The sequence below is a fragment of the Oryctolagus cuniculus genome, chromosome 5 (genome assembly GCF_964237555.1).
Source record: "Oryctolagus cuniculus chromosome 5, mOryCun1.1, whole genome shotgun sequence".
NCBI lineage: Eukaryota > Metazoa > Chordata > Mammalia > Lagomorpha > Leporidae > Oryctolagus > Oryctolagus cuniculus.
Genome location: NC_091436.1, coordinates 112,989,405 through 113,006,447, shown reverse-complemented (window position 1 = coordinate 113,006,447; position 17,043 = coordinate 112,989,405). Strand labels below are relative to the sequence as shown.

General features: G+C 38.5%; 1 protein-coding gene across 41 annotated transcripts in view; it reads right to left on the bottom strand.

Annotated features, from left to right (window-relative positions):
- DST (dystonin) overlaps positions 1-17,043 on the bottom strand; it is a 486,283-nt gene that overhangs the window by 87,567 nt on the left and 381,673 nt on the right. For all 41 annotated transcript variants that reach the window (XR_007923259.2, XR_011388661.1, XR_011388662.1 and 38 more), the window contains 3 exons: positions 15,436-15,635; positions 13,537-14,032; positions 10,848-12,319 (listed from right to left, as the gene is read on the bottom strand). Coding sequence is in view for 38 of the 41 variants with exons in the window: in XM_051855540.2 (XP_051711500.1) it covers positions 10,848-12,319; positions 13,537-14,032; positions 15,436-15,635 (2,168 nt within the window). In the remaining 3 variants the exon portion in view is untranslated. The remainder of the gene's footprint in view (positions 1-10,847; positions 12,320-13,536; positions 14,033-15,435; positions 15,636-17,043) is intronic.

Here is a 17,043-nt window from a genome sequence, read left to right as displayed (position 1 = left end):
GATCAAGGGTAGAAACTGTCTCTGGATATTTAATAAACGAGATCACATCCACAGATTTTTATCTACTGCACAAACATCCTTTAAAAAATTAAGTTTAGTGACTCAAACCTTAGCACTAGTCCTTGCGGGAGAAATTAATAGTCCTATTTAAAGTCTATCCATTCTATATTTTGCAAAAATAAGCAACAGTGCCAGAGGGCCAGGTAGTATCACAAATGAAGGCGGATTGTCTTTTCAATCTCACAAAAATCAGAACATGAGCTAAACTGCAATCACCCCAAGTGAAGGCACTTCTCATAACGATATTATATTTTTTCTAGTAATTTGATGAAAAAGATGTGGAAGGGCACTTTTGTGCCTTTGATGAGAAAATATGATCCCAAATTACTTTTATAATTTATGAGTTTAAATTTAAAAATTTATTCATAACCAGAATTATTTATAACTATTCAACAATTATTAGATGCAACTCAGTATATGGCCATATAAAGTTGAAAAAAATACAAATTATATGCATGTATATTATATATGTATAGCTGTCTATAAAGAAACATAAAAATACCCATTAATATCCCAATATTAATGATCATTTTTCAGGTTCAATAAGTGAAATATTTCAATAAGCACTTAATCTGTGATGTCCAACAACACAGGTTGTTATGAGGTGCTGATATCAAGACAAAGAAAGAAAAAGGTACACACAGTTATGCTGTTTGAACAGTGGATTGGAAATTAATAAACACTAAGGGTCTTACTCTTATTTGCCAATGTCTTGATCTGTAAGCCTGGAAAGTTGCTTATTCACTGCAATAGTAACAAAAAAGTTTCTGTGAAATCTGGATGGGTGCTTTCTCTAAAGACTTTATTTTTTAAGATTTATTTTATTTTATTTATCTGAGAGACAGAGTTACAGAGAGAGATAGAGACTGAGAGAGAGGTCTTTCATAGGCTGGTTCACTCCCTAAATGGTCACAACTGGAGAGGATCCAAAGCCAGAAGCCAGGAGCTTCTTCCAGGTCTCTCACAGGGGTGTAGGGGCCCAAGGATTTGAGCCATTCTCCACTGCTTTCCTAGGCAAGTTAGCAGGGAGCTAGATAGGAAGTGGCGCAGTGGGGACTCGAACCAGTGCCCATATGGGATGCTGGTGCTGTCAGCCAGGGCTTTAACCCACTGCCCTACAATGCTGACCCCTAAAGACTCTGAATAGAACTTTTCATAAGAATGGCCCTGATTCATTCTACTTCAGACTAACTCTTGAATCATCAGCTCAGTACCTTTAGAAGAGCTAAGAAGGGTAGGTGTTCAACCCAGCTGTTAAGATGCCTACCTCCCAGATCAGAGTGCTGGGCTTGGTGTCTGCCTCTGGCACCTGATTCCAGCTTTCTGCTAAAAAGACCCAGGTGATGGCTCAAGTACTTGAGTTCTGCACTCATGTAGGAGACCTGGATTAAACTCCCAGCTCCCAGCTTCGACCAGCCCAGCCCTGAACCAGTAGATGGGAGCTTGCTCACTCTCTGTTTCTTTGCCTTTCAAATAAATAAATAAACATTAAAATAAAAAGAAAACATGCCTATGATGAATCTTTTTTTTTTTTTTATTTTTTTTTATTTGACAGGTAGAGTTATAGACAGTGAGAGAGACAGAGAGAAAGGGCTTCCTTCCATTGGTTCACTCCCCAGATGGCCACCACGGCCGGCACTGTGCCAATCAGAAGCCAGGAGCCAGGTGCTTCTTCCTGGTCTCCCATGCGGGTACAGGGCCCAAGCACTTGGGCCATCCTCCACTGCCCTCCCGGGCCACAGCAGAGAGCTGGACTGGAAGTGGAGCAACCGGGACTAGAACCCGGTGCCCACATGGGATGCTGGCGTCTCAGGTGGAGAATTAACCAATTGAGCCACAGTGCCAGCCCCTCCTATGATGAATATTTAGAGACCAGGATTAAAAAAAGTTAAGAGCAATATTTAATACCATGTTTGAGGTGGGAAGTACATTTTTAAAACTGCATAGATAATTCATTCATAAATTCAAACACTGAATAAATAGTGCTCATTATCTGCCAAACACCATGGTGAGCAAGCAGTGGGAAAATGATGTGCACAGAGACACAGCCAACTCTGTCCTTACGTAACTTACGTTAGGGTGGGAAATAAAGATGAGAAAATGAAAGGAATGTTATGGGAAAACGTCCCCTGGTTGATTATGTCTAAGTATGGGTCATTTATTTAATAAATAAATTCCTATTTTACTAAACCTGTCATTTTCTGATTCAAGTTACTGTATAATATATTATGAAATTATAGAAATAATTTACATGTATCTTTATTACTTGTAATAACATTCCAAAGAAATATCTGGATGACATAAAAGAACACATATATAGCATAACAGCTTGGTTTATCTTCCCTCCCACATTTGGTCTATACAGCTACTCTAAATGTTGATAAAAATCAAGATATATTAAGCTGGATCCTGATATCTGATCTCTCACATTTTCATAATGAGAGAAACACACAATGAATAAGATGAGAAATGTTTCCCTGAGAAAAATGGTCAACACTGTTATTTCATAGAGAATTCACAATGCTAAGTGTTTTCAAAATGTAATTTTACTTACTGTATGACCAGATGTGATCCATCTAAATTATCTAATAACTTAGATTATTTTGGAAAAAATGCACAAATCCTATTTGAATTATAAGCAAAACAGTGCCATTTCCTTATCTGATATCATTAAGGTTAAAGACTTTTATTAAAAAGGAGAGTTTCATAAAACAAATCTCACCACTAAGGGCAGCAATTCATTTCATAGAAAATTTAAAGACTAATTTTATAAACTGAAACATGGAGATTTCAGAGAAGAATGTAGACATTAAGAAGTTCAATGCATAGTAAATGAAAAATGTTTAAGTCAATGTGGTATTATCCATTAAAACTGACAATAGTTATAGCTCTTGAAATCTGGATTAGAAACTAAATGAGAGATGTGTGTTTTGTGCTCCGAGTTAAAAAATAGGCCTTAGGAGCATCAGTTTCTATTGTTCTCCTTACAACAGATAAGCCATAAGTTAATGAAAACTGGAGGCATCCTATATTTTTAGTTTTCTAATGAATTAACTTCTTCAAATAAATGACCAAGGAGTTTTGATAGTCATCAGATGAGTATGTAGGCTATTTGTTTCCCTGGAAAACAGTTTTTATGTAAAAGGAAGAATATCCAGACCTCACCACAAAAGTAATTAAACTTAGAAGCAATTAATAGATTCATTGTCTGATTTTGACAGGTATTTTTCTTAATGTGAGCATTTGATAATCTTCCTGTAAATCACTATAATACGAAGACTATGCATCCCTGCCCCCACTTCAGTGAGATTTACAGGTAACATTAGTTAAAAAATATTCTAACAGGAAATGATTCTATATATAATCTAATTAATTAAAATATATGTATATATGAGGAACCTTCTAAAAGCTCATGGAAATGAACACTATGAACAAATTATGCATGTATTTCAAAATATTTTGGGGCCAAAATAAACTTATCAGGGTGGATGATTCGCCCAATGGTTAAGACACCAGTTACCAGAGTGTATAATCAGGTATAAAAATAACACAAACCGATGATGCTTAACTACTTCAATGTAAAGTTGGGAAGTCGATGCTTCAGGGCCTGAATACTAGCTTCCTGCCTGCCCATGTCCAGAGGCACAGATTGCACTGCTCCTTATCTCAACTTCTTCTGCAGAACAGGAGGACCTGGTCAGGCTAGATCTAATCTCGCCACCTCAAGGACCACCATGATGGAGAGAGAGAAGGAACGTATTGTCATGGATCTGGTGACAAGCCTTGGCTTGTGACACCACAGACCTGCAGCTCTGTCGTGATTTCACCATCCAGTACACCCTTTATACGTCCCCGAACACCCTCATCCAACAGACAGCAGACGTTGAGACCCTGAGGTCTGCTACCCTCTAATTTATCAACAGATGAAATGTTATCTTTCCTTCACCCCCAAACCTTATTCTTGTTATTTTGATTTGGCACCAGGGAAAGGGACTGTTCTGGTAACAAAGATATCTAGCTTCAATTCTTGCTACGGTGCTGACTCCACTAATTGGGTTCCTTCTATACTAGTTGGAGATCTGAACTATATTCTCATCTGCTGCCCTGGCCCAGAAACCAATGTACAATCCCATTCTACCAAAGCAATTTGTTTCTATCCTTCTCTCACAAACACGGACATAACGCACCTCTAAGCAACTTTCCACATCAGGCCCTGCCCAGGGCATTTAAAAGTGAATCAGCCAATGAGAACTCTTTCTCCCTGCCCCTCTCTCTCTCTCTCTGCCTCTCAAATAAAAATAAAAACTGAATAAATAAATTTCAGGATTACTTTATTTCTTTGGTCATTATTTTAATATGAAAAGTGTTTTCAGATTTTGTTCAATTTTGGTTTCTCTGGAGGAACTTGAATAAAGGTCATTAATGCAGTTTTGTTTTCTGGAAGCTCTTAAAAAAGCTGACATTTATATATATATATATCTTCCAGGGTAATTCAAAATGTTCATGGAAACATGGAATAAAAATGTAAGTGTAAAGATGAAAAATTTTGAGAGCCAAGGAGATGGGAGTGGGAGAAAGAGATTGGAAACCACTGTTTGCTGATTCACTTCCCAATGCTTATAATGTCCATGAGTGGGGAAGGAGCAAGCAGCCAGGAACTCAATCCCAGATTCCCACATGGGTGGCAGGATCCTAATTACCTGAGCCATCACTGCTGTCTCCCAGGTTCTACACGAGCAAGAAGCTGGATTTAGGCGCTAGAGCCAGGAATCAAGTTCAGCTGCTTCAGTATGGAACGGGAGCATCTTAACCACTAAATACCTGCTGCAGTACCCTAATTCTTGAACAGCTCCAAAAGTATTTTTAAAAATTTACACTTGCCATATTTATCTATCCTATGTCATTATTTATTAAATGATTACAGGCCAAGATAAATATTTTAAAAATATTTATCAATTAAATTTCTAATCAAGAAACTGATGTACAATCCCATTCTACCAAAGCAACTTTTTTTCTTTCTCTCACACACAGACACAACACACCTTTAAGCAACTTTCCACATCAGTAAAATAAATTATTGAGGTCTCTCTATCTAATGGAAGTCTATGATTTTTTTTTTTTTTTTTTTGACAGGCAGAGTGGACAGTGAGAGAGAGAGACAGACAGAGAGAAAGGTCTTCCTTTTGCCATTGGTTCACCCTCCAATGGCCACCGCGGCTGGCGCGCTGCGGCCGGGGCATCGCACTGATCCAAAGGTAGGAGCCAGGTGCTTATCCTGGTCTCCCATGGGGTGCAGGGCCCAAGCACCTGGGCCATCCTCCACTGCCTTCCCGGGCCACAGCAGAGAGCTGGCCTGGAAGAGGGGCAACCGGGACAGAATCCGGCGCCCCAACCAGGACTAGAACCCAGGGTGCTGGTGCCGCAGGCGGAGAATTAGCCTATTGAGCTGCAGCGCCGGCCAGTCTATGATTTTTAAGATGACTTTAAAATGGTAATATAGACATCCTCAGTTACAAAGTAACAACAACTGCTGAAAATTTCGTTATAAAATCTCTAACTGTAACTGTCCTCAGAACAACCTACTTTAATTCTCCCATATTAAATGAATCAGTAGAAATTAATTGTAGGCTATGTCACAGCACAACAGCAAAATTGGATACAGAGCCAACATTGTCAAGTTCCCTTTTGACAGCCCCTTCATATAAGTATCGTATAGTCCTTACATGATATAGAAAAAGAGGGCATCTGTCTGTTATGTCTGATTTGTGCAGAGGAGAATATTAACATTATACAGCTGATCAGTTTCCAATTATTAAAAGCTAGCTGTGATCTTTGCTTTGTGGAGCTTCCTTTTTGCCCAACCTATGTGGTATTCTTTCTTCCTGAAATCGTAAATGCCACTTTGAAATGGTATGAAATAATGTTAGTTTCCTATAAAAGCCCAAGCGTCTAGATGGAGTTTCTGTAGTGATAACATTTTTGCTTGTACAAATACCAGAGGATGGTATAATGCAATCCCTTTGCTGGTATAGTCTGATTAACCAAAATTTGGTCTGTTAAGAATTTTTCCTAACAAGCATCTCTTCTGCAGTAGCTTTATCTAATTTCCCCTTTGTCCAAACAAACAAATGGAGAACGGTTCACCATCGACCTCTGTATTTAACATTATGAACACACTTAAAAAATTGCTATTAAAACATTCTTTGGATGGTTTGATTTATCTTTAAAAATACAGTGACATCACAGAGCTTGTTTTCAGGTCATCTCTTAAATGCCTTAATCAGAAATTTGTGATCATACAGTTTGGCTTCTCTAGCCTCACGATACTTCGCCATTTTGTCACCTAATATGTTAAGGTTTAACTACTATTTACAGCTGGGTTAAACAATGCCTTCACCTGGACCACAGAAAATTTATTACAGTCTCATGAGGCATGTGTTCTGGTCTTTCTCTTAGGTTTCAAATTGGCTTTCAAATCCTCTGCTTTATGTAATGTTATTTCCACTTTGAAAGTAAAATGAAATTTTCAGTTGAGAGAGACTTAAATCAGAGATATGTTCATTTGTGAGGACAAAATAAATAACAATTGGGGCGGCAACAGAGTGACCAGAGATAAACAGTAGGCAAGTTCTGTGGTAAGGCTTTTTTTCTTCTAAACATGGCCTAGATGGAAGTGGGAAGGGGTACAGATGTAGCGACAATGTGACTGTCTATATCCATTAAAAACATCAAGTTGCTTTGATCTTCACTGAAATTAAATCAATTCAATATGGTGATAATGATGACATCATGCTAGTCAGAAGATCTGATTGGCTGTTAGTGACATCACAAGAATTACTGGAATGTACTCCTTTTACATACTCAGTTATATATGCCTTTGATAAATAAAATGTGCAAACATTAACATTATTTAATAATTTAGATTTGGAGATAATCTTGAGCTAGGTGTTTTAAAACATGAGATAAAGATACAGGGAATATCAAAGGGCTTTTCCTTCCTCCTACTCAGAGAAACACGGAATCTACTGCTATTCAACCCACCAATTTATAAGTATACATATAATTTAGTTGTAACAGCAGTCTAAGAAGAAAAATAGTACTTTGAGTTACCAACAGTATAGAAAACACTTCTCTTCAGACAAGTTAGTCCAGTGACTCGTGTTTAAAAGCAGGACAACACGTGGACAACAGAATTTACACACATAGAATTTATACATTATGGCACAGTAGGTTAAGCTGCTGCTTGCAGTGCTGGCATCCCATATCGGAAAGCTGGTTCGAGTTCCAGTTACTCTGCCTCCAATCCAGCTTCCTGTTAATGGGTCTGGGAAGGAAGCAGATGATGGACCAAGTGCTTGGGTCCCCAACATTCATGTGGGAGACCAGGATGGAGTTCTAGGCTACTGGTTTTGGCATGGGCCAGCCCTGGCTGTTGTAATCATTTGGGGAGTGAAACAGCAGATGGAAGAATCAATCTCTCTCTCCCCCCACCTCTCTGTTAGTCTGCCTTTCAAATAAATAACTCTTTTTAAAAAAGAATTTATATAATCAAAACAGTTATGAAATGTCAAGCGAACTAACACAAAGTGTAACATCAATCTAGCTTCAAAATCCCAGGTCATTTTCCACTAAGAGTCAATCAGGATATTGTGTTTGGAATAGTATTTGTTTTTAATCGTTAGGTTGGTATCTTAATCATAAATTTTATCTTTTCAAGGATGCCTAATAAAATATTAACTGCTATTTCTTACGTTAAGTTTTAGGATTGAAAAAAAAAGGATGAAAGTAGGGACGTCTGTTTACCTGCATTGAATAATCTATTATCCTCTCAGTGAATACAAGGCTCCTCCTACTGAGTAACTGGGTAATAGCTATTATTATGCTTCTGCCCGGCTCAGAAGGCAATTTTGTATGAAGAAAAATTGTTATAGGATTTTATCCATGACATTAGGTTAAACTAAAGCTACCAGACAGATTAATGTCAGGCTGGATTATACTTCAACGTCTATAACAAAAATAGACCAAGTCCTTGGGAATGTCTCCGTTTCATTGCTAGAAATTACAACTAGCTTTTCACACAATACAAATCATTCTACTTGAAAAAAAAACTTTCTAAAAAACTGTATGAAAACAATTTTTAACAAAAATCTAAGGCCCAACAGAAACCAAGCTAAATGAACTGTGAACAAGTTAATTTACCACTTTAAGAAACAAAGAATCCCTAAGACGATGACATGTTCGGTTTCAGTAGTAGCAGTAGTGATAACTATTGGGATCAGCAGCAGCAGCAGCAGCACCAGCACCGCTACCATCACCACAACCACATGACATCAGTTTCTAAGACAGCTTTGCCCATGTGCATCATGCTTCTCCCAAGAGCCAGTTTTATGAACACTTTCCTCAAGTCAGTGCTTCTGATAATTCTGGATTAAAATGAGCAATGGCGGATCATTCAGGCCACTCAAAATAGGCTACAACTCAAAGGATCTGCAAATCCTCCAGAGGAAATATCAGATGTGAAACAGGATGAATAAAGTTAACACAAAGCCCTGCATTATTCGCATCCAGGCTCTGACACTTAAAACCTGTGTGATCTGGGGCAAGCCACTCTTGCTCCCTAGGATATAGAAGAAGAATAGCATCTACTTTTCACCACTGCTGATAGGCTTGAAGACAGAGAGTGCAGAACAGCACTTCACCCATCTGTAAGCCCACAATAAATGCCGCTTGTTTTCATTACTATTTTTTTAGAATAGATGCACAAACACAAAGAAATGGAATTAGCAGCTGAGTACACTGCCGTGTTTATTTGCCATTATCATATTCTTGTTATTTTTTTTTTTTTGCTTTTTACTTGTGGTGCTGCAATATATTAAATGCAAATAATCTGTTGACTTCAGAACTTTTATCTTCTAGACATGGGATTTTAAGACACTGAAAGTATATCATATTATTACTGAACTTCAAAAAAGTCAATCAACTCCTTCCACAATAATCAGAAAATAAACACAGCATGATAAATGTCTTACTCTAGGAGAATTGACCATTCTGATTTTCTTCACAATCAAACAAGACAATCTCTGCAGCTATTAACGGTAACAACACTTACTTGATGCTTTTCAGTTTGCAAAACATTCTCAATGCCAATAGGAAGAAAACTCCTATCTATTATTTTTTCTTATTTTTAATTTTCCACATGGAGAGCCACATTTTTCACTGTTGCAAAAGCTTGGAATCACAAAGGGTGAGATCTACAAGCAGCAGCACCACTATTATTATTTTTGCTCATTTCCTTACAAGTATTGAAACAGGGAAGAGAAATGAAAGCTTATTCTTTTCTCTACACAAATGCACAGAAAATCTAGACCCATGTTTCACAAAGACATCAAACATGGATACATTTCATTAGTAAAAGAGAATGCTTGATTACTGTCATCTAATATTCAAATTTTTTCAGAGTTCTACAGAAAATTCCCAAGTTTTCTGTCTGGGGAAGAATCACTCCCAAACTCTGTCTTAGAAACAGCAATTGCCACAGGACTGCATTTTTCTAACACAGAATTTGCTCATATCAAATCTTTATTCTCCATATCAGAAAAATGAAAATTTGATACAGTAAGAAGGGAGAAATGTCTACAGTAAGGTGGTTTTCCTTCATCTTGAAAAACCAAAATCTAAATATAGAATTACAGATTTTTAAACCTCAAATGAACTGGTCCTCAAAGGCACTTAATAAACAGCAAATAAGCATAACAAAAATAGGAAAAGTGAAGTTCTATGCAACAAATTTTTTCAAAATCTAATCACTTAAGTCATGTTACTGAAGACAAGGAAAAGAAATCACAAATAAAACAACATGGAATTTGGAGGTTCATTTCACTTATGTTCATTTCCCATGAGACAGAACTTGTACTTTTGCAAATTTAATTTCAAGTGACTGTCTTCTATGTGCCAACGTTGCAACATACCTGTGGTACTCTGTATCAGACAGCAAAACCCACCTCATACTAGAACAAGACTCGTGACATTTTAAAGGCTTATACTAGACCCGTGCATCAGAAGCTTGATACTTGGATCTCTATGTTCAGATTATATATTTTACTCCTTATTGAGATGCAACTTCTGCTCTTACTATCATAAATGAGGCCAAATCCAATGTTACTGAAGCTGGCCCTTCATTTTTATCTAAGGTCCCATCCATTAAGTATCCTTGAGAATTATCAAATTGGCAGACATTTCTTGGTACCAAAGAACTTAGAGTCCAATAAAAATGATTTACTCCTAGGGCTCTGGAGTACCAGGATTACAACATGGAACTCTACTCTGTTTTAAAACATGAACTTTTAGAAGAAAAAAGTCTACAGAAGAAATTAAGATGAGAAGACTATTAAAAGAGAAAGAGCAGGAAATGATTATAATTCACTATCAAGGAAAATGCTAAGAGACAAACAACAACATCAGAGTTCAAAAGCCAGTTCTGGTCAGTACAGACCAGAATCATGAATGACATTACAACAAGCCTCACTATATCAGTTTCAGGCCTGCCTGGAACGTTCCCAAGCTCCCTTTTCATCTCTCAATTTTGTCTCGGGCATTAATTCCATGAAAAACAAATCCTAAGTAAACCTGGAACTGGCCCACCTGCCTGGGTATCACCCCCTAACATGCCCATTCAACACTGTGTGACAGTCTATGAGGGTTCCACAAAATAAGCCATCTCTTTCCTATGCCAATAAGACACTTCGTTTAATAATAAACACGCTCAGTGAGAAGGAAGAATTCCCTACCTTGAAAACATTTAGCTGCTGATTAATTGTCTCTGTTTCCATACCCACAGGACCCTGGGACTCTTCATGTTCTTCAGCCTTCTGGAGTAGAGTAGAAAATTCTTTCAATTTATTGTAGAATTCTTCAAGTCGCTCAATTGTCCCTTCCACCTGCTCTTCTCTGGCTTGTGCTCGGTCTAGCAGCTTGTTGCACTGTTTGCTTAATGCCTCCAAGTCCCTTTTGATTCCCACGAGGTCAGGAGAGGTTTCTTCTGTGGCCAACATCATCTTGCAGGTTTTGTTGGCATTGTCGATGCTTGCTATGAGGGCTTCTAATTTCTTCAGGAAGGCTTTTATAGCTTCCTTTTGCTTTTGCAATGTTTCTGCATCTCTCCCCACTGCAGCCATGCTATCCAGTTCATCATCAAACTCTGCAAACTGAGAAAACATTTCTCGGATGGTATTCTGGAAATGCCCAATACCCTGAAGCTTGGTTTCCAAGAAAGAACACTTGTCATCAACCTGCTGACTCAGCGTACCATGATCTTGAACTAAGGTTTCTGCTTGTAATAAAACATCAGCAGTTCCCTTTGAGTCTGAGGCTTCTACCACAAGGTCCTGTGCAAGTCTTCTGGCTAAATCTACTTGATGCTTCAAAGTCTGAAGTGATTTCTGCTGGGACTGCAACATGGTCAGGTATTTGTTACTGTAAGCCTGGGACCCCAGGGAGTCATGGACATCCAGCTGTTCCTTTGTACACTGAAGCTGCCTTTCAGCTTCTTTGGAAACTTCTTGAAATTCCTTAAACTTCTGGGCCATGTTCTCCAGAGAGAATTTCTTGCTGTGAAGTTGTTCAGTGACCATGTCTACCTTCTGCATCAGTGATTTATTCTCATCTGTGACAACCTCTTTATCGACCTCACAGGCACTGAGAAAGCTGTTGGTTGCGTTGTTTAGTAATTCTACCATTCCAAAGTGTTGATCCATTTCCTTCTGCAGAGACTTTAGCTTGGCAATAGAATTCTCTGTTTCAGCAGGATCCAAGGAAAATTTTATTTCTTCCAGGTTGTTTTGACATTTGTCTATCCAAGGCCGGAGAGTCTCCACGTGCTCTTTATACTTGAGGGCTTTTTCCAATGAATTTTTTAATTTATCTTCTCTTTCTTTCACCTGCTTATTAAATCCATCCCAGTTGGTTTTAATCGTGTTAAGCTGGGACTGCAAGGCTGCCTTCTCAGACCCCTGTGTTTTTAGTAGCAGATTTTCACCTTCTGCGATGGTTTTTTCATAAATATTAGACTGGGCTGTCAAGGTTTTACTAAAGTCTTTCTGTTCTTTAATTAATGACTCTAAGACATCAAGTTTAGCTGATATTGGAAGAGACTTGTTTTGCTCTTCTTTCTTTGCATCCAGCCAAGCCTGAAAATCTCTAGACATTTGCTGAAATTGATGAGAGCTTGCACAGGCCGACTGAAGGTGCTGGACATGATTCTCTAAAAATGAAATTATAGACATTTTTATTCTTAATTTAATCTATGAAAGGCAAGAGAAAGTGCCCAAAGGTACAGAATTGTCTAAAAGCAAGGGCTCTTAACACTAGAACTACACTTAAACTTATATTATATTTAAAGAGGAAAAAGAAGCAAGAGGAAGGCATAACAACAAGAGAAGAGAAAATCAAGCTAAGAAGCAGAAGGCAGAAGAGAGGGGGGAAAGTTTGTGGGAATAGATAAAATGCACAATTGTGCAGGATGCAGTCACAGTACCCAAGGCTGACTATGGTAGTGTCTTGCTCATTCTAGTATGGGGAATGGACAACTGCAAATTTCTAGGTTAAGTTGACAAATGGCCCATCCCATAAAACATGGCAACATAATGTAGCACACAGGACCTGAATGAGATTGCAACCTGGCTTAATCTCTTCAGCGCTGCAAGATTCTCAGCCTATGATTATGCCGCTAAAGCTACATACCCCAGCTGCAAATTGGTGACACTAAGAGCAGCGTTGGTGAAAATTATACGTGTTAAAATTCTGAGTTTAATCCCTATCACACAAAGGTGTTTTTAATGTGAAGAATGATAACAATAATAGCAAATATCAGCATTGTGTCAAATAAAGGAATATGCCTATAATGGACACTGTGATCAACAAGTCCAATCATGTAAAAAATACAAATTGAGTATTGCTATGTGGAAAATATAGAAACTGGTATGGCTTTTTAAACAGAACAAATGCAGCAGCAAAATGTACCCTTTTTTGATTAGCACTTTTGAATTCTAATAAGTAATTATTGCTGTCTCTGACAGCTATCAGCACATGTGGCACAGAATTCTGGCTGCCAGAGGTAAGAGAGGAAAACTGTGCCAAATGCAACTCTTTCCACACATCTCTCTAGAAAGAGTTTTCTATAGCAGCATCAAACAAAGTAAGAGCAGATGAGTGATTGACAGTCTCTCTTTCTGGAGAAGTAAGACTATGTAACACAGCAAAAGCAACTACGTCGTTAAAAAGCTCATTCGGGTTACCCAAAATTTTTATTCATTATGTGGATTTTGCCAGCAGACCATCATCTCTCTCTCTTGTCTGTGTCAAATCAATTAGGGTGTCAAATCTGTAGGGTCCTGGGTTAGTGCCAATGGCTCATAAATGGGCAATTTTTGATGTCTATTCTGACCAGGAAATATGTGCATTAAAAGAAGATAGACACACCTGCTTTTTGTTCGATATCCTTAAATGCCTTTAAGATGCCTTCCAGTTGCCTACTAAGTTCTGCTTTCAAGTACTCTTCTTTGACCAGCGCTGACAAGTCCTCACAGAGGGCCTGGGCCACTTTTATCTGCTTCATTTCCTGCTCTATTTCCTGCTTCGTATTTTGGGCTGTTTCCAATTGCTGGTTCATAGCATCAGGGTGTGTGCTCACGGCCAGACTGCTGCTGAGTTTATTATCCAAGTCACTCAGTTTATCAGAAAGACTTCTCAGCAGGCTCTGATACTGTGTGCTCTTAACAATAGCTTGGTCAATCCAGTCACATCTGTCACTCAATTGTCCTGTTAGGCTCTCCCATTTTTGGGTCACAGCTGCTAGTTGCTCTTTCACAATCCCATGTAAAGAAGGGTCTTCTCCAGGTCTGCTCAGAATTCCCTCACCAGCTGCTGTTAGTTGTTCATACTGAGGTTTCCGAGTATCGAATTCTTGTAGTAGAATCTAAGATGATAAGGGGTAGCACACAAACTACTGTCAGTTCATTACAGACAACATAGCTCTAAATGTCCATAAAGACAGACATGGTACTTATTTATCTGGTTTTTTTAGTTACCTTTTTCTTTATTTCAATGGCAGGATATTTGTCTCAACAAATTTAAAGAGCAGTGAATCTTCACAGAAATAACATCTTCTCTAAATTAATCACAGCCCCCCATAGGAAACAAGAGTAGAATAAACATTTTTGGTAGTCTGGGCAAAATGATCAAAAGTTCATGTACAAATTTCCAAATGCAAAGGAAAACTGTGACTGGACAGGTTCACATCTCACTAACTACAAATTTGTTTTTTCCTACCTACATTTTTCTCCTTGTAGGAATTTTTAAATACTCTGCATTATCTTACATGAAACGAAATGCCCAGTGGTAACAGTATTAAATATATTAATTCATGTTGCATTGATTTGCAAATGTATTTGTAACCTAAGATTTACTGATATTTACAGTTTTTGTTATAAAGATTTTAGCCAAAAAGTCACATTGCTCAAATTGCACAGGCCCAATCGCCTCTCATTACAAAATGAATGACCACAAAATTTCTTTCTTCATGTACTGCATTTTATCTACCTATCATTCATTTTTTACTTTTATTATCTTATATTTATCTACTCATCTCTGGAAGGTCATTAAGAATAGAGGCAATTATTTCTCCCCTGATATTTATTTTTATCTGTTGTTTTCATTCTCCTCAGATTATCAACAGATAAGAATGACAACATGCGACCCTCAAGTACCAAGATCTATTTGTATTTTTTGGCTACACAATCAGCTCCTTTGCTCTACAACCACTCCTCATAAACCACGATGGAGCTTCTGCTTTTACATATAACTTAAACTTTATGAATTTTTCTCCTTGTGGGTTTATCTGCTGTGTTAATTCCACTAGTCTAATGCCCTGAGTTTCAAAGCTCCTTCCCTGCTTCCCTCATGGGTAGTCCTCTCCATAGTCTTTCTCACCCCCCTCAGGACTGTACCACACAAGTTTTATAAGTTTCATTATCTATTGCCACAATCAAAATAATAAAACCTCAAAGGAGCAATTTCTAAACAATAAAAATTATATGCTAACTTCTCATAAAAATATTCCTTAAACAATCACATTCATACTTCAAACAACACCATTTTTAATGGGGCCTGCCCCAACTTTAGTATTACTGAAATAATCAGGGGACCTGGCCCACTCAAGGCTACACTGGGATGCCTCACAGCCTTAGTGTCTTAGGGCATCTGAATTATTACAGACATACTTCCAAAGCAGTTTAAGCACATGCTGTCCAAAGCTTTATAATGAAACCATCTGTCTTGTTAAGTTGCTGCAAATGAGGTAGGTCATTGTTTAATACTCACCTGTACCTGCTGCTTCTGTGTGTTTAGCATATTTGGGTCGATTGACAAGGGCCCAAGAACACTGACCATTAGTTCTTTTTCCATTAGCCACTGCTTTAACTGGGCTTCTATGGTCTGGAATTGAGTTAGATTATTGGAGGATTCTTCTAGTTTTTGTTGTCTATCAACTGTTAATTTGTTAAGTTCTTGCCACTTAGAATCTAAAAGAGAAAGGATGAAGATGGTGATTGGTTTTTACATATTTAACTATATCCATGAAGACTATATGGTATGATTGAAAATAATGTATAAGGTTATCGTTCTATTTTTATTATTTATTGATTTAAGAGGCAGAGCAACATGAAGAGAGAGAGAGACAGAGACAGCTCTTCCATCTACTGGTTTACTCCACCAAATGCCTGCAACATCCAGGGCTGGGCCAAGCCAAATACAGGAGCTAGGATTTTCATCCAGGTCTCCAACATGGGCAGCAGGAATCCAAGTACATGTGCCATTATCTACTGCCTCCCAAGGTGCATCAGCAGGAAGCTGGATTGGAAGCAGAGGTGGGACTCACTCCTAAGCACTCCAACAGGGGATGTGGGTGTCCCCTGTGGCTTAACCCATTTTGTCACAATGCCTGCCCCTCATTCCACTTGTATAACACTTTTTGTACAATTAATTAAAAATCTAACCAAGGAGAATGAATTGCTTCATTAATACAGGTTTCAGGGATATAGTGATTGTATGTCAATTGAATATAAGAAAACAATACTAAAGTTTAATCCAATTTTAGATGATACTGTCGAGTATAGAATATTCCTAATCCTGAGGGCCCTGTTACATCTAGACATTGGATCCAACAGATGTCTAGATGTTCATTCAATTATAACTAAGCTATTGCAAAAATGAACACCGACCTTTTCTTTAATATCAAATCTTCCGTGATCAGTTTTAGACAAATGTCTCCCAAATGTGTATACCTATCCCTAATCCTTTTCTCCTATTAAAGTCACACATTAACAACCAGCTGCTGGAAAGCTACAGGAAAAAAATCCCACCAGCATGTTAAACTCAACATTAAAAGATAAGACTCACTATATCCCTGTCAAAACTGATGGATTGCCGACGCCGCGGCTAAATGTGCTAATCCTCCGCCTTGTGGCGCCGGCACACCGGGTTCTGGTCCCGGTCGGGGCGCCAGATTCTATCCTGGTTAACCCTCTTCCAGGCCAGCTCTCTGCTATGGCCTGGGAGTGCAGTGGAGGATGGCCCAAGTGCTTGGGCCCTGCACCCGATGGGAGACCAGGAGAACCTCCTGGCTCCTGGCTTCGGATCGGCGCGGTACGCTGGCCGCGGCGCACCGGCCGTGACTGCCGTTGGAGGGTGAACCAACGGCAAAGGAGGAGTTCTCTCTCTCTCTCTCTCACTGTCCACTCTGCCTGTTAAAAAAAGGAAGAAAAAAAAACCTGATTATCTTAAAAAAAGGACCCGAATCTTTTTTTTTTTTTTTTTGACAGGCAGAGTTAGACAGTGAGAAAGAGAGAGACAGAGAGAAAGGTCTTCCTTTTTATGTTGATTCACCCCCTGAATGGCCACTACGGCCGGCGCGCTGCGCTGATCTGAAGT